Source organism: Apis dorsata, unplaced genomic scaffold, assembly GCF_000469605.1.
Source record: "Apis dorsata unplaced genomic scaffold, Apis dorsata 1.3 scaffold_194, whole genome shotgun sequence".
Lineage (NCBI taxonomy): Eukaryota > Metazoa > Arthropoda > Insecta > Hymenoptera > Apidae > Apis > Apis dorsata.
In genome coordinates, this window is record NW_006263478.1 from 1,313,027 (window position 1) to 1,332,044 (window position 19,018).

Sequence of the window (19,018 nt, forward strand, 5' to 3'; positions counted from 1 at the left end):
ATACGCATATACGCAGCTTTTTGCGGTCTAATTTCCTTTTTTAATGCATTTTCTTTTTTCTTTTTTTATTTTAGTCAAAATCTATTTCAAGATGTGATAAAAATTGTCGATGATTGAAAATTGATATTTGAATATCATACTCGAATGTTTGCAAAACAATATATTTTAGATAGAAATTATAGGAATTAAATCTTTTTAATAATATAAAAAATCTATCTATTATTAAGATAAAAATATTTTAATTTATACTATTTTTTTTCATTATATATTTATAATTCATCAATAATAATTACTATTGACTATATGTAAAATAAGGAAATAAAACTTAATAAAAATTGCATAATATTTTTATAAAAGAATTAATATTATGATATGAGTATCAATTCCATTTTCTTTTTTATTTTTGTTTTTTCTTTTTGTTTTATTTTTTTGTATAAAATTATATGTTTCTATCCTTGCAGAAACAGAATATTAAAATTCTTTTTAAATACGTATCTATTTGTAATTGTTTGATTAGAGAGCAAGTAGTTTCAGTATTTTTATGATCAGACATTCACGTATAACTTTATAATCTTTACTTTATTTTTGTAGAAAAATCTTTTCTATATAATTTTTATTAAATAAGTATTTTGTTGATTTGTATAATTTTAAAAATAAGAAGATGGCAGTGATTATTGATTCATCTTATACAATGTTTGTTCAGCAAACAAATGAAAAACAAGATAAATTGTATAATATGATTATATTTGATTTTTTTTATTATTAGACCGAATTGACGTTTGTTTGCATTAGATAATCTATTGGAATAAGTATAAAATAATTAAATTTAATATTCCTTTAATAATTCATTAAAACGTATAGTTAAATTTATTAAGAGGAATTTCTCAAAACTATATAAAATTAAAAAAAAATACATTTATTGTTAAAAATAAAAAATTTAAAAATTGCTATAGTAAATCATCTCAATATATGAAACGGAGACCTCAAAATGTTAAATTCTTATAATTAATAAATTATAATTTATTTAATAATTTTTTTTCTAATAAAGTAACGATCCATTCTAATTTCCTTTAATTCCAAATAATGATACAATCTAATTTTTAAAAATTAAATAATTATTAAAAAATTAGATAATTTAAATAATTTAGAAAAATATATTTTATCTATCTAAAATTTTTGATTTGCAAACATTTGTTATAGATATATCGTCTATACGTATATAATTATTTAATAGTGTGACTAGCTTAAAATTATGATTATATGCTCGGTGGATATTGTCATAAACAACGATGGAAATTTTATCTCTACCGTTGTATATCACTGTACACGTTTCTTTTTTTTTTTTTTTTTTCCACTGGAAATCAGTTACGCTGTGCAACATTAAGCATATGATTGTACAATCATAACTATACACAAATATCTCCATTATATTTATATATGAAAATTAGAAATTTTTTAAATATGTAATAACTGCTAATAAAAATTTTATGATAAATAAAATACTTCAAAACGAGTGTTGTGGTGAAGAAAATCTCTTGTTTTTCGTAAAATTGATAAAAATTCAAGAAAGATTTTATTTTCATCATTTCTAAAATTATTCAGAATAAAATTTATTTGCATATAAAAAAAATTCATGTTAAAAAAAAATTAAATTTAATAATTAATAATTTAATTCCATTCTTGTTTAACAACTCTATATATATTTCATAAAACACTTATTTTGAAGTAATTCATAAAAAGAAATCTCTAAAAATTCTTCCAAAAATATGGTCACTATGGTTCTTTTGTTAAAAAAAATGCCAACTTAATATTATGATTCTATAAAAAAATATTTTCACCATAAAAAATATTAAAATCATTAACACATGAAATTATTTTTTCTATTTTTCTAATTTTAATTTTTTTAATTGGAAAAATTCAATTATTTTTAAAAATTTAAACTATCCCAATAAGGATAAATATAACTATAATTGTAATTCTATTAATCCCAATAAGGATAAATATAACTATAATTTTAATTTCTAAATTGAAATTTGAATAGTATATTCATAATATACTATCTCTTATATGCAAAAAGAATTTTTCAAAACTTATCAATTCTTAAATTTTAGTTACGATTAATCATCATCGACAATAATGTTGCAAAACTACTACTAAAATTGGTTCCCTGAAATTCCATTCAAATAGAGCTATTCACCATTGATCAATTAAAATATCTTTAGAAATTAAGTTATCTTTAAAAGCAATTTCCTTTTCGATATTTCTTATTATATTCTACAGATAAAATATTCATTCAATGATCCAGCGGCAGTGACACGTGTAGAAAGTTACTATTGGTTAATAACAATCTCATCATCTATGGAGCTGTCCAACTAACATTGTTCAAGGTACAATTGTTTATAGTCATTTTCATCTGGACGATATATATATATATATATATACATATACATATTTAAAACATTCTGTTTTTTTTAATATTTTCATTTAAATTCAACAATTCCTTCGTTAAAATTCTATTTCCATTTATTGTTTAATATATAATATTTTCTCTTCTTTTTCAATTTTTTTTTCTTTTTTTTTCTTTTTTTTTTTTTTTTTTTGGCACCTATGTGAAAAAAAAATTTAGAAAAACCTCACGAGGTAAAAAGTTGGACAGCCTTGCATTAGATTTTAACAATCATACATCTAATTTGCAAACAGTTTTCTATAAAATATTTCTCACTGTATCGATATTAAAAGTCATTGGAAAATTGACTTAATATCGATGTTTGTGTACTACATGGATACTTAATCGACTTTAAATTACAATAATTTCATTTTCAATGTTAGAAGTTCAAATTAAGTGCTATACATAATACAACAATTAGCGAATAGCAATTTAGAAGATATTGCGTTAAAGAATGATTCGTGACTGCATGACTATCGCTCGATGCACAGTCGACTTAAAGAATACAATATATATATATCTTTTAGATACACATGAATTTCTAATTAAATTGCACTGAATGTTTTGATAGTAGCTGCACGTTAACGACTACAAATAAATGCAACAATTTAAGATGCAAAAATAATGAATACATTTGAATAATGTAACGATAAGACTTTAAGCTAAAAAATATTAATATGTTATCATTCGATATATTCAAACGTAAATCATTTTTCCAATAATGAATCATTCAAACAAATTATACAAAATTTGCAATCATAATTGCATATAGAATGACTCTACGTTTGAATATTAAAATAAACAATAAAAAATTAAAAGATTAAGATTATTAAAGATTATGTACTGTGCAATACATATCTTTAAAACGATAACACATTTTTTATCAAATAATTTATATTAAAAAAAAAGGAAAAATCTTCGAGTGCAAATTAATAGAAAAATAATGATGTAGATATTTGAATGTTCATTATGAATACATACTAATTATAGTCGAACCTTCAATTCTTCCATTCTTTGCCGTATTCTTCTTCGCATCTCCTTATATCTAAAAATTAAAACAAAAAAAAATATAATTTAATATATTTTTCTTTAATTAATTTTTCACTAATTAATATAATACAATTTATTCAAAAATACACATATATATATTATTAATTAGTATAAAAATATAAGTGATTAAGATTTTTTTAAATAAATATGATTTAAATATTTGAAAAGAGAATTTGAAATTAAAACTTATATTCAACTTTGAAAAATCATACTTTTCTTTCAATAAAAGAATCTGACGCTCCTCTTCGTAATGATAACGCTGTAAAATACCGTGACATTCTGCTAAAGAAAGATTAAGAAATTGTGCAACATCAGAACTAATTTCTGGAGTCGACAATTTATCCACTAAAAAAAGTCGCGCGACATTTTCATGTGGACCTAATACTACGCGAACCTCCAACGGATATTCGTCGTCTCTTAATCTTCTTTGTTCTATAAAAAAAAATTATCTTTGTAAAACAAAGATTAATAAAAAGATTTATAATTTTAAAATAATTTTACTTACCACCATTATCACGGACTACAAACAACGCGAAATTATCTGGTTTCGCATCAACTTTATATTTATCCAACATGAGATTAATAACTTCTTGAGTATTTACCAAACTTGTAATCCAAACAGACATTTGAGATCCATGTGGTGGTGTGAAAAAACTAGTTTCACGATTATAAAAATGTCCATTAATCGAACAACGTCGACGTAATCGACTACGCGATTGGCGTCTACCACCCGGACGACGTCTAATTGCAGTGGATCCTTGTTTTCGACGCAAAACTACGCCATCCAGCTAAAAATATTATATGAATATAAATATAATGACTAAGATGATATAGATATATAAATATCTATGAATAATGTAATATAAGTAGAATAATAATTGCAAAACTATAATTGCTAAGCACCTCTAATCCACTGTCAGTAGACATTGTCATATTATCGTCTTCTCTAAATTGTAAAGAATTCACAGAATCTGTATCGCTATCAGTTCGATGTCTTTGAAGACAATCAGGACCAGACATTGATCGATTTAAGCCTTTTTCTATCCAACTATCATCAGTACTAATAGATCTGTTGTTAGATATATTTTTCTCCAAATTATCGAAATATTCTACCCTTCGAAGCGTTCCATTTCGATTTGGTGTACCATGGTAAATAGGTGTATCAGTACCGGAAGAACTACCTATACTATGCGTGGGTGTACTAGTTACGCTACTATCATTACCACGATTAGTTTGATGATTTGGACTGTCTATTTCTGAATTTTCTCGAGAATCAGACCTATCAAGACTGGATTGAGAAGAAAGAGGCTGTGTGTCAGAAGTTTGCGAACTAATTGATGGCAAATTTTCGGGCATTGTTTGATATAACTTCTTTCCATCTTCAACTTTACGTTCAACCTGAAAAATACAAAAAAAATTAAAATAAATAAAATATAAAAAATATAAAAATCCTAATATTTATCGATATTTAACCTGAAGCAGTTCATCCAATTCATCCCATTCCATATTTTTAACATCTAATTTCATTGGTAAAGTGAGACTCTTAAGATGATCAGGAGAAGTTGGAATAGATTTTGTTTCAGTATCTGTATCTTGTTCACAAGTTTCTTTAACAGAATCTTCCTCTTTTTCCTCATCTTCTATACTCTATTAAAAAAATTTACAAAATAGCAATAAAATATTTAATATATTTACATTTACATATATATATATATATATTAATATAAATATATAATATAAATATATATATATATATATTTCTTCCTTCCTTCTTACATAAAAATATACGTACATCGGAAACACTACGTCTGCACGAATTTCTATTCCGAGCTGTAACTACTGTACGCTGATCATCATCTTCTTTTAAATGAATCACTCCTCTAACACCCCAATAAATACGAAGTGCACCTTCCAATATCAATCTTCCATTAACCTGTTATGAATTAATATTAATTAATATTATTAATTTTATATTTTCATAAAAATAAATTAAAAATTTTCTTTACCTCACGACTTCTTATTCCACCACTTTTGCCTTCATAATATTGATTGAAAACCTTTAATTTTGACTCTAAATGTGATCTAGAAATAGAAAATTATAATATCATAAATATTCATTATAAAATTGATTTAATGAAACATTAAAATATATATTATTTTACTTTAAATTATATACTATACCTGGGCAATGATGGTCGAATTTCTTTTTTCCCAAAACTTGTATGTGATTCAACTCTTGTTCCGTGGCCAAATAATTGTGGTCCAAATAAAGCACCATAACATGGTACATGACAATATGGTACACCTTTATGCTATAATAGTATAAAAAAAAAATTATGAATTTTCTTTTACAATGTTAAAATTTTTTATTAATAATTTTATTAAAAAATGTTGCACCTCTGCATGTTGGCCTGGATTTAAACGTTTTCCACATTCTTCACATCTTAAACATTCTGGATGCCAGTCATATCCCAATGATTGTTTGCGTTCAGCTAGACACATTTTAAAATAATTTTAAAATATTTTAAAAACAATAAATATTTATATAAAGTACATTAATTTCATTTTCATATTCATAAAATCTTTATATTTTATAATATAAAAATATAACATTATGATAAATTATAATTCTATTAATTTTTTAATAAATATATTTTTTTAATAAATAATAAATATATATAAATATATACAACATGTTTTATTTTTAAATTATAAATTATTGATTTAATTTTAACAAATTAAAATATTTATTTAAATTAATATATAAATTTTTGTTTTTATTTATATGATAGTTTAAAAATTTCAAATATTAAATCATATATTACGACAATAAACAATTACTTTTTTAATTGTAAAAATAATTTTTTAATTAAAAGCAGAAAATTCAATTGAAATATAAAAAAATAATTGTAAAATAATTTTTTAACATAAAATATATAAATAATATAATATTCATATAAATAAAAAATAAATCAATTCATCATAATGACAGGAAATGGTACTTGTCAAAATTAGTACGCCTTTTTAATATATACGATTGATTGAAACTAACCGAAATACACTGGTTTTCCGCATTTATGGCACTTCCACATGACGGCAAATTCTTATAATCTCCATAAAATAATAAAAATTAATTTTTACGAAATTCTAAACCATTTTGTTTATATTATATGAATAGGAGCATTGAAAATGACATGCGGGTTAATTAAAGATGTTACTAGTAAGGCAACCCTCTCTGAATAATGAATAGTTTCTCTTCGAGTTCGAAAACTTATCAAGCACTTGACTTACATTTCTTTACTAAGATCATAGAATATAAAGTAGAAAGGAAACTATAAGACAACCGTATATACGTTCATTCATAAATTTTTGTTAATGAAATATTCTGTTATATTTTTTTAAATAATTTTTACAATGATATATTCGATTCTAAAAAATTTATTGAAAATTCTTAGATATTAAATTTTATTATATTTATCAATTATATATACATACGATTAATTGATTAATTTATTATTTAATTAAGATCAATTAAAATTTTTTTAAAAAAACTAAATTAATTTAGTACTTAAAATTTTACATTAAAATTACTTTTTATGAATTTTTATATATTTTTTAGTATCTTTCTTGATAAACATATACTTATTTTTAATAAACATATACATATTTAATATATGTAATGTAATATAAAAATTATTATAAATAAAATATGTCTATCTTTTATTATATATTTATATATATAACAATTATAATAAATTAATATAATACAATTATATTAAATATCGACTTTAATATTCGTTCTATAGAATAATAGTAATGGCGCGCTTAATAAATTTAACGGAAATTTCATAATATACCGGCTTTTTAAAAGTACGGATTTATATCGTTCCAATTTAACAATTTGACAATACGATTTGAAAAGTTAAAATGTTGAAAACGAATAAAAAATATATATAAATATTATATTATTAAAAATAAAAAAAATTTATATTAACAATATATTCAATATATTGAAAAGAATTTTGAATTGCACAATTTGTGAAGTTTTATCAAGAAAGTAAAGGTTAACCATTAAAAGTAAATAAAATGATGCAGATGAATAAAAAAGGATGTAAAGAATTGTTAATGCAAAGAATGTTCTTAGCTATAATTTCCAGTATAGCAGTACAATTCTTTCTTGTGACTCTTTTATTTTTAATTACAAATTTAAACACGGATTACACATCATGGATTCAAAATACATGGATAGCAATAACCTCTTTTCGAATGTGGAGTTATTTCTGCGTTCTTGCTACTGTTACATTTTTTCAAGGAGTTATTTGTAGCAAAAATTATTCAAATGTACCATCTTACTTAAAAAGTAGGTTTAATAAATTTTGTGGAATATTTACATCACAAAATATTTTACTGGGTGCATTACATATTATCATTGGTGGCCTTCTTGTTTGGATGCATTTATCAATCAAAGGAGGTAGATATGGTTTTTTAATGACAGAATGTAATATAGTTTATGGAACATGTTTAAAGGAAGAACATTACTTTTTATTTCTAAGTGGATTATGGAGTGGATTATATTTTTTCTTAAAGACTAGTATCTTTCATACGAAATATTTGAAATTTCCTATAATATTTTCATCAAAATTTTCAAGATTTAAAACAGGAATATGCTCCTTACTTCCATCATTGATGATTGAGTGTATATGGCCAACTTTATATTATTTAATTGCTTATTATTTCTTAGGTTATAATTGTTGTTCTACAATATTATTTTTATCATCTGCACAATTAGAAAGTGAACCATTGAGTAATATTTCTAATTTATTGAATTTTTCATTGATTTTTCAATTGTGGTTATATCAATTGATATTTGTATTAGCAATTAATAGTATGTATTTATTGTTTGAATTATATTTGACAGAATGGGTTCTTTTTGAATTCAAACAGAACAATGTATTTGACATTGATGAATCTAGAATGACACTTTCTGAAGCATTGTCTATAGATAAAGTACCAATAATGCAACATCTAGGATATTTAGATTTAGTTACAATAGTTCAAAAAGATAAGACAAGAAGGAGTATATTGTTTACACTCAGTCAACCTGGAGGCCATCCTTATAATTGGAATTGTATTGTAGAAAAATGTATTGGTCTCATTAAAAAATTTTCTGATGATCTTACTGCAGCATATGTTAAACCACAAGAAATACCTCCATGTGCTCCATGTTCGACAATAACACATGTTAGTACATTTCAAAAAGAATATGTATATCGTATGCGCAATTTAGTAAAAGAAGAAATACAATTACCTACTGATCAAACTGACATAAAAAAAGAAGATGATGAATTATTCATTCAAAAATTTATAAAAACAAAATGGAACAATTTTTTGACATATTTACTTTCTAAACCACTTATTTCTTACATTTTTGGGGAAATAGAAGGAGGTAAAGTGTGTCATATTTTATTCAATGGACAAATGGTAATTTGGGCTGCAGATGCAATTTCATCTTTAGCTGTAGTATCATTAACTGAAGATACTTATGGAATTGCCCAAAAAGATCTACCACTTATAATCAACACTTTACTTGAGCTAAAACAAGCTCTTGATAAATTACAGAAATCGAATATTATGGCAAAAAAACAAAATGGAGATGATAAATTTATTAAACAAATCTTCTATTCTTTACGTGCTGCAACAAAGCGAAGCCTTTACAGAATTGTTACAAGTTTTGAAATTTATATGCAAGATTTAGCATTAGAAACCAGAACAATGGAACAAATATACAGTTTTCTCACTTATAGAGAATAATTTTTAATTATATATAGGAAATAAATTTTTTTTTTTTGTTGAATACAAAATCTTAATGTATATACATATTTATAAATATTTTTTACTTACATTTAAAATACATTTGGTATTAAAATATATTACAAAAGTATATGATTATTTTTTATATTTATATACATGAATTGTATTTATAATTAATGCAGTTTTTTCTATTTAACTTTGTAACTTATGGATGTACAATGTTTTTTAAAAAAAAATTACTGTAAATTAAATTCTAAATGTACTGAAATAAATGTATAAAATATTATAATAAATTAATTATTTTTCAAATATTTATGACTTTTCTATAAATTTTAAAAAAATATTTTGCGATAATAAAATATTATAAAAAATTATATTTTTATTATAATAAAATTTTACATTTTCTTTAACATTTGTACAACACTAAGATTATAAAACAATTTATCTCTTAATATTAACCATGTTTTGGATTGTACTTCTTGTAATATGTTTAAATAATTTCTTAAGGATTCAGTTTCTGTTATTGTTGTTCCATGCCATTTTAAAAATACAGCTAAATAAGCTTGCGATAATTCAAAATCGCGTTTTCTTTCTATCATATAATAAATCATTTTCATAAAATGAAGTAATAAGATAGTCAATGTTTTTTCATCTGCTGAAAGTGATTGAATTTCAAAATCGATAGAACTTGGACTCATACATTTTAATTTTTCAATAATTTCTTGATAATTATTATTTTCTACAGATAGTAAAGATTTGCCAAATACAGTAAGACTTTGAAAATCAGGATGGACGATAAATTTCTTATTCGTGTCCGTATTCGTAACATCCGAAAAATCAAATCTCAATTCTAATGATGGAATTGTTGGTAAGAAAAAAGGAGCACTTTCCACTGTTTTAGGTACTTCTTTTGGTTTGTTTCTTTTTTTAACAATATCTATATTTAATAGATTCTGCCATCTAGAGTGTGCTAAACCAGACATTGTAATAAGATTATCCTGAATTTGTTCTGGAGAAATATACTCCAATTCTGGTTCAGAAAGTTCATCTTCTTTACTATCATTAATTTCTATTACCGAATTGGGAAGTCCGATCATTGGAATCGGATCATCTTTATTTATTGCTTTTAAAGAAATATGGGAATAAAGAGTGCGATTCGACCATAAATATATACCTAGATTACACACATGTGTTGTAGCAAGAAATTCTCCAGTTGGGGAAAAATGTAATGATGTACATGCTTCTGGAATCTAAAATATTATATTTGACTAATATTTTCGAATTTTTGTAAATTAATGATATTTTAAAATTAAATCGAGTTTTACTAATTTTTTATATACCTGAAAAATATCTATTAAATTAGAAGAAGGAATATCCCATGTACAAATTGTACAATCCATAGATGCTGTTATTAACCATCTTGAATCAGGATTAAAACATGCATCTGTCAAGCGCCCTTTATGTCCTTCAAAACGTCGAACAATTTTTTTAGTATCAAGATCTATTAATACAATACTAAAATCTTCTAATGCTACAGCTATAAGTGAACTTTCATCATGATATCGTATCCATTCAATTGGCTCATCTAGTATCATTTTTGCTAGTGATTCTGTATCACCTTAAAATTAAAATATTAATTATTATATTTTATTATTTTCACATACATCCTTTTTAATACATATGATATAAAAATAATTCATTTTTTTACCTATTTTTGGTTTAAAATTCCAATACTTTATATATGCATCTTTTCCAGCTGTTATTACAACTTGATTCAAAGGATCTACCATTACACCTTTTACAGGACCTTTATGTGCTCCTTTATCAGTACCATAACTAGCTCTATGGATTCCTGATTGTATATTAAATCTTTCTACATATCCATTACTATATCCAATAACAACAAAATTTCCACATTTTGTTAAACATACACTGCTTGCAGTAATATTATGATTGCCTTTAAATTTTTCTGGAAATAATTTATATTCTCCCATTCTTGTTTTATCAAAAGACCATGTAGTAACTGTACCCAAACCAGAATGTGTTGCTACAATGTTATCCCATTCTTTTTCTCTTGTTACTTCCATAGCAATTTCAGTAATTGGTGGCATTTGTAAAGGATCTTCAACAGCTCTTCCTCTTTTTTTTGCAGCTTTTCTATTAAAAGATGCTCTTCCTAAACTTTTATTTAACATTTCTGAAATGGTAGAAAATAATCTCACAGAAGAATCACTACCAGCAGTTATTATATTTTCACCTTCATTGCCATAAAAACGAATAATAGTAGGAGGTTCTGAATGAGCTTCTCTAATTCTTAAAAGTCTTCCAGCTCCATCAGCTAAATCAAATATCCATAATTTTAAAGAATTATCAGGAGAAGATGATACTAAGAGTGGTTCATTGGGTAAATATTTTAATCCTGTTACAGCTCCAAAATGAGCTTTATGAAGTTGACTTTCTACTTTACGTTGCTCTAAGTTCCAAAATACAATATGACCATCTAAACTTCCTGTAGCCATAATTGGATGTTCATCTGTGCGAAAACTAATGGATGTTATACAACCCCAATCTTGCATTAATTCAAAAATACTTTCATCAAATTTTAAATTATGCAATATAATTCTTCCATCATTTAAACCAATTGCTACAACATCTATTGCCGGTGCTTGTTCAAGTGCAGTAACTGCTGTGTTCCAACCATTAAATGTATAAACTGATTTTAAAATTCTCAAATTCCATAATTGTAATTGACCTTGTTCACTTCCAAATAATACTTTGTTTATGTAGGTATTAGGATGCATTAGTGTTGTAATTTTGAAATGTGTATTATTAAAAGTAAGTTCTGTTATTAACTCTTCTGTTTTAATATCCCATATTTTAACATTACTATTTTCATCAACAGACACTAAATGCGGTCCAAAAGGTAATAAAGTATGCACTGTGCAATCATGACCTTTGTAGATATGTTTTATTTCTGATCCTCTTCGCCAAGCGTATATTTCATTTTCACATGCTGTATAAACGTGATAAACATCTCCCGCAAGACATGTAATTTCACCTGGATGTACTCCTGATACACTAAGAAGTGTAAAGTGCGAACAACTATATGTATGGAATGCATTACCTGTACACGTTACTATAAGATTTTCTTTTCGTCTTTTAATATATCTCGTGATGAGAGGAATATGATTAGAAACATATCCTAATGCTCGATTTCTTAAAAATATTTTACTATGTCCCATTGTTCTTTTTATTTTAAGTAAAAAATAATAAAGTATTTCATCTAAAAACTTAGGTTAGAATATACAATCATGCTTTCAATTCAATGGAAGCAGCGATTATGATGAAAACCATAGACTACTTTATTCAATAAGAGTGCACTCAAAATAATTTTTATAGTTTCTTTGAATATATATTTCCATAAGAAATTTCCATGAGATTCATAATTTTAAAGTGAACATATTATTTTAGAATATACTTTTCTGAAATATTTCTATAATATGAAAATAATGTATCATTTCGTATAATATTAACCTAATTATTTGTTTCGATAAAATTACAATTTTACAATTGTTATACTTTTATTATAACAATGGTTCAACTATTTATAAAATATTCTGTGTTATAATATCGTTTAGATATATCATATACGTAATAATATATTTATTTAATAACGATAATATATATATAAAGATTAATATGCCAAGTGAAAATATAAATTTTATATATAAGGAATGAAATAAAAAAAGCATCATTAATAGTAAGTATTTTCTTTTTTATAATTTCATTTCAATTATCCGTCACACATTTTCACGGATCCATATAAATCATTTTTATGCTGATATATATATAATATATGTATAAAACATATTATATATCAATATCTATTCTATAAAATCAAATTTTATTTTTTTTTTACAACAAATATGTATTAATTTTAGCGAATATTAAATACAATGATAACAAATACATTCATATCACAAGTAACATTAAAATAATTGTACATTATTACTTATCAAATATTAAAATGTAAAGTATAACTTTATTAAATTACGATTAATAACACTTAGACTATTATCTACAAGAAAAAGATGAAAAAAAAACAATCATATTTGTAATAGAAAAATAATATACTACATGCTTAAATATATTATATAAATAAAATATATTATATTATATAAAATATATTATATAAATAATTTTAAATATTACATGTAAATTAAAAACAAGAAATAAATAAAATAATTATTAATTTAATTATTCGATTATCAGAATATTTACAAATGAATATAGGATATTTATATATTTTTTATGGAAGCTTATCTTTATATAATACATTCACGAATCAAATTCCTTTTTAGCGAATTTACGAAAAAAAGAAAATATTAGTGTAACAATAAATTTAACACGATTCATTTCATACGAAGCTGTTGTGAGAATCTATCTATTTATGAATTTTACGAAAAAACGAATAATCTTTCGTATAGTTTTGCAGTCTTTGGCTATAGGTTTCGAAAACTTATTCCGTTCTTTATGACAATTGGTTAAAGAATCGGAAGAGTTTTGGAAATCCACGGGGAATTTTCACACAATTTTTTTGCCATTTATTGACAAATCTCAGTTTGTGTGCCCTTTCATTTGGTACATGTCAACGAGCAAACGCGAAATAGGAATTTCGCCGATGGTTTCGTGAAAAAATAAACGTTCAACCAACTTTGGAAAAATAGACGTCAAACGACCAACCACGTGCATTAATGTCCCGCTTCTACCTGGTTGTCGTTGATAACAGGACTTCGTGTAATCTCCTAAAATACATTGAGCCTGATCTTGTAACATTTTGATCGACTCAGTGGCATGAAGACCTTCTGTTTCTGAGAAAAGAACATGTCATTGATAATAGAGATTTAAAATATTTTTTCGCTGTATTAATTCTATTACATATTTAAAATATTACATATTTAAAATATATATATTTATTAAAAATATATAATTTTTTTTTTTACCAGAAATCAAAATTTTATTACCTGGAGTAAACAGTGCTACTGCTTTCATACATCCCCATTCACTTCTATCTGGTGAAAGTTGCCTAAAACGGCATATTGTATCCTAAAACATAAGTATATTATCCATATGATTTTTAATATAATTAAATTTAAAAATAAATATATGATATATATATATATATATATATAAGATAAATTGATTTTTTACGATGGAAAGAACAAATGTTTCATTTAAATGATAATTTTGAATAATTACCTGAATTGTAATTAATTGTTGATTTGTTGTAGCTTCGTCCGGTAATCTTGCTCGTACCTGTTCATCCTCCAATAAGCCGGTAATATTCCAAGATATGGACCATTGTGCTAGATGAAGAAGAAAAAGTTGTGTCCAGGAACCTTCGAGTAATAATAATTGATCGTTCTTCGAAAGTGATTGGAATAGAGGTAGGCAACAAACCCATCTTACTGCCATGAATAATAAACGTGCAGTAGTTTCCTGAAATTTTTTTTTAGTTGATTTTTGATGTGCGATAAAATATTATAAATGATAATATTATACAATATTATTTAATTTTTTTTATATTTGATATACTTACCTGTAATAGTTCTCGCGTAGGATTGGGATTTGGTAAAGTTCCCGAAGAATTATGACTACCTTCTGTTTGCTCTAAAGAATATTCTGTTTCCGATTGTAATGGTGCATTCCATACGAGTTCCTTGTAAATAAAAAACGAACAGATATTTAAAAATAAAATAGATTTAATAATTAGTAGTATCACAATAAAAAGAAAAAAATATTTTATTTCAAAATACATTCAAAAAAATTTTAAACGAAACTAATTTTATAAAAATAAATCCTAAATAAAAACATGGCATGTTCACAATCAGTTACGTTTAATTTATCAATTTCATCGTGTGAAAACGGTGAAATTTGTCAGATTGCTGATTATAAAGTTTGCAAAGTTTGAATTACTTACTTGACACTGTTCCGCAGACATTAGTATCTGAAGAAGGGGTGGTTGCGGCGTTAGGGCGACGCTCGAGGGTGCTGAATACAAAGTCGTGGTCGAAGGAGAATGTGGTAGAGCCAATGGTGCCGGGGACGAAGAATCTTCTGGTGGTTTCTGAACTAATGCCACTGGCCGTGGATAAGGCGAAAACCTTTGGTCACACCTGAACTTTCTGCACACATTATCCTTAGCGTCCTTTTATTCGAGTTATTTAAATGTAAATACTAAGAACATGATTTCGTAATATTTCGTACATTTACAATAAATTATGGTTCATGTTTTATTATTTTAATTATTATTTTTCATTCTTTTAATTTTAAAATAAAAAGTTGAATCATTTTTTCATAAGATTTTTTTGTTTAAGTAGTATAAGTCGATAATGTGTAAGCCATTTATTTCAAAAATATAAATACAACAAATTTTAAAGATTTAGCAGAGCTTTTAAAAAAAAACTTTATACACACCTTTGATGTAACAGAACATAAGGGGAGCTAAGGCCAGCCCGTAATCGATCATTGTGTAAAGGTGGCGCGATTGGAGATTGTTGTTGGGGTTGTTTCGGCTTTCTCGGACCTCGTTCATGTTGTACCGCTAAATATTAATAATAAAGAATTTTGTTATTTTTATTTTTTGAACATTTAATTTTTTAAACGATTTTCTATAATATTTTTTTACAATTTTTTCCTTAATAAAATCATTTCTTTATATATTTTATATTTTCTAAATTTATGTATCGTTAAGCATTTTAAAATAAAAATTCAAAAATAATTAATAATGAGAAAATTCGTAATTCAAAAAGAAGAAATTTATTTCAATACGTGGAAAATTATTTTTTTCTTTCTTTTACGTATAATTTTCGTATATGTCAAATACACAAGAAGCTGAATGATTGATTTATGAAATACACCTTCAATGTAATCACAAGTGATCTCTTAATGCCGGAGTACCATCTTCAATGGTTCTATTGATGCCACTCAAGTGCTTAATAGGGGAAGCAAAAAAGACCCGCGTAGGATTGAACGTAGGGTTGAAGATTCCTTTAAATACGATAAATTACACTTTAAAAGAGTCAATCGTTTATCACGTTTTACTGTTCTATAAAAACATTTACATCATTCAATATCTTTTAAATATCTTTGTAAATAAAGATAAATGAAGAAGGATGATGAAAAATTATTAGAAATGATTTATTCATTATTTAATATATTAAAAAAAAAAAAATCAAACATTTGATACTACGTAACATTCAACGAGAAGAATAAGATTTTTGGAAAATTTCAAATTTGAAATATATATATCTATATAAAAATTCATATATAAATTATACAAGATCATATTTCTAAACTCTATATATCGAATCACAATTCAATTTCCTCCTGGAAAATTAAACTCGAGCCCGCAATTCCACCACGATCCTGCCACGATCTCTCGCCTCATTTGCGCATCGATAAAACCTCAAAGTTTCTCGTTCACCCATTCGTGATCGACCCATTCCTCTCCCCTCCTCCCCATCCCCGAAGAGGAAAAGCAACGGAAGCCCAACGATTCAACCAAGATCATCTCGAGGAATCACAAATCATCTCTCGCGATACTACGACCCCCTCCCTTCCTCTCCCTCCGATCTTCCACCGGTTTCCTATTAATATCGCCCAAGAACTTAACGGTGGGAGCGAAAAAGAGTGCGCGCAGGTTGCGCGGAATTGAGTTGAGGGGGAGTGGTACTGTTCGAGATGTACGAGCTGTATTTCGTGGCTCGTACAGGCTGGTTGGGGAGGAATGGCGCGGTGGGTCGAGAGGAGGCCTGTAGGAGGGTTGAATCTAGCGGGAGAGGGAGCGAGAGGGAGAATAGAGAAATGAGAGAGAGTGAACGCGATGGCTAACCGGGCGTCAGCTTCTCTCTTGTCAAGGCATCGCGAGAAAGGAGAGAGAGAGAAAGAGAGAGAGAGATGGAGTAGCAACGGAGAAAGACAGAGGCGTACACACGTTGAAATATGTAGGAGGGTGTCGATGTATGCGTATGAGAGAGAGGAAGGGAGGGAGGGAGGAAGAGGAAGAGAGAGAATGGAACTGCAACTGGGTGGCAAGCACATCATCATTAATGAGGCTGAGCGGATAGCAGCCGTGGATTCCCACGTTCGCACTGGCGTCGCAATATCCGCGCTTTATCCGACCTCTCTTTGTGCCATTGGCGGCGTAAGTATCTCTTTCCTTGATCCGACTGCTGACGACGAGATCGCGTGCGTGGAAGAGGAACGAGGGGTTGGAAGGAGGTCAGAGATGGGAAGGGAACTGTCCTTTTTGTTTTTCGAGCAATTAAGGTTCCCGAGCAATTCGGTTCCTTTTTGCTCGAATGTCTTAGATGTTTCGTTGATTGGGAAATTGTTTAATGAAATAATTTTAAAGAGTGAGTACACGTGTATACGATGCAAGTAATATTGGAATAGTCGATTAAATATACGATATAGTCGATTGTTTTTGAATAAGTGAATTAGTTTAATTTTAATTTAATTTAATTTTTAATTTTTAAGAATTATAAAGAAATGTTGATTAATTGATAAAGAAGTGAAATGTTATATAAAGTATGAAGAGGATATGTATGTAATCAGTTGGAAAGTAAGGCGAGATGAAATCCGCTTCGGGTCTATTTGTTTTATCGAGTAAATTGGCCGTGCATCGGAACAGGTACAAATATTATTATTTTCCGAAAGTAATAATTGTTTTTTCATCGGAGAATTTTCAGCCGAGCGAAAAAACCAGCAGGAGCCGCGAGCTTGTTTGCTTTGTAAGCAAAGTTCCTCGCATGTTGCACGCGGTCGAGATATTAAAATATAAAAATTATTTTTAAAAATGTTCTCCCTTTTCTTCTCTTCTTTTTTTCTCGCCGGATAAGATAATATCATTTCGAGTTAATAATAATTTAAAATTTTTATAATTTTATCGTCATCAATATTATCATTTTAAAATATTATCAGATATATAATTTTTAAATGTTTTTCAAATAATTTTATGATGATATCGAATGCAATACACGTATTCTTTTTATCATATATACATATTATTTTGCTTATCGTTGCCTTTATCTCGCATGCGCAAAATTATAGAGCGAGTATTTTTTTTCCCCCTCCCCCCTTATAATAAACTCCACTTTTCCTTTTTAATCCATATATATTTACAAATGTAAAATTATTTTGATAAATAAAACGAATTTCAATAATAAATAAAATAATTTTCAACAAATATATTGATAGATATATTAATTTTATATTGATCTAAAATTCATATTCTAATGATAGTTTGCAAAATTAATAACATCCAATCCAATCAACCTAATACTCAATCTTTTTAATAATCTCCAATTGATAAAATAATCCATCCATCTACAAGAGCAACAAGAATAAACCTATTATACCTATATAAATCAATTGTTACGAAGTCTCAACAACAAGATGCATCGACGAAAATCGATAAAAAAATCCAGAGAAATAATAATATCATGCAAAATAGAATCCGTGCGCACACGACGGATAAACATGGTTGATCGTCGCCGAGGAACAAAATCCCCCTCCCCTTCCCCTTCCTTCCTCCCCCCAATTTCACCCCCCGATGGCCGTGTCTCAACGACGATCCGACGAGGGCACGTTCCTCTTAATTCGTCGGGACAATTTTTCGCCATGGGGGGTTGGGGTGGCTTAAGGGGG

General features: G+C 26.5%; 4 protein-coding genes and 1 long non-coding RNA gene across 5 annotated transcripts in view; 2 read left to right on the top strand and 3 right to left on the bottom strand.

The window, feature by feature from the left end:
- Positions 1-2,548: 2,548 nt before the first annotated feature.
- Positions 2,549-6,804, bottom strand: LOC102670753 (ras association domain-containing protein 2). Its single transcript, XM_006614633.2, has 10 exons — positions 6,549-6,804; positions 5,894-5,988; positions 5,678-5,808; positions 5,503-5,578; positions 5,289-5,429; positions 4,970-5,143; positions 4,400-4,894; positions 4,002-4,284; positions 3,709-3,928; positions 2,549-3,491 (listed from the first exon to the last, which is right to left on the bottom strand). The coding sequence occupies exons 1-10, from the start codon at positions 6,586-6,588 to the stop codon at positions 3,431-3,433; spliced, it is 1,716 nt and encodes a 571-aa protein (XP_006614696.1). The 5' UTR covers positions 6,589-6,804; the 3' UTR covers positions 2,549-3,430.
- A 506-nt stretch (positions 6,805-7,310) lies between these two features.
- Positions 7,311-9,618, top strand: LOC102670889 (nucleoporin NDC1). Its single transcript, XM_006614634.2, has one exon. It carries the CDS (start codon positions 7,583-7,585, stop codon positions 9,305-9,307), a length of 1,725 nt encoding a protein of 574 aa, XP_006614697.1. The 5' UTR covers positions 7,311-7,582; the 3' UTR covers positions 9,308-9,618.
- Positions 9,619-9,671: 53 nt separating this feature from the next.
- On the bottom strand, positions 9,672-12,661 carry LOC102671024 (WD repeat-containing protein 36). Its single transcript, XM_006614635.2, has 3 exons — positions 11,016-12,661; positions 10,648-10,925; positions 9,672-10,557 (listed from the first exon to the last, which is right to left on the bottom strand). The coding sequence occupies exons 1-3, from the start codon at positions 12,547-12,549 to the stop codon at positions 9,703-9,705; spliced, it is 2,667 nt and encodes an 888-aa protein (XP_006614698.1). The 5' UTR covers positions 12,550-12,661; the 3' UTR covers positions 9,672-9,702.
- A 968-nt stretch (positions 12,662-13,629) lies between these two features.
- LOC102671485 (nuclear receptor subfamily 2 group E member 1-like) overlaps positions 13,630-19,018 on the bottom strand; it is a 19,250-nt gene continuing 13,861 nt past the window's right edge. The window contains exons 4-9 of the mRNA XM_006614639.2: positions 15,785-15,911; positions 15,288-15,492; positions 14,907-15,026; positions 14,567-14,806; positions 14,332-14,413; positions 13,630-14,178 (exon numbers count right to left, since the gene is read on the bottom strand). Of these exons, the coding sequence (XP_006614702.1) occupies positions 13,925-14,178; positions 14,332-14,413; positions 14,567-14,806; positions 14,907-15,026; positions 15,288-15,492; positions 15,785-15,911 (1,028 nt within the window). The 3' untranslated portion in view covers positions 13,630-13,924. The remainder of the gene's footprint in view (positions 14,179-14,331; positions 14,414-14,566; positions 14,807-14,906; positions 15,027-15,287; positions 15,493-15,784; positions 15,912-19,018) is intronic.
- LOC116185481 lies at positions 14,624-15,663 on the top strand. Its single transcript, XR_004150333.1, has 2 exons — positions 14,624-14,754; positions 15,305-15,663. It is a non-coding gene; the product is annotated as an uncharacterized LOC116185481 (long non-coding RNA).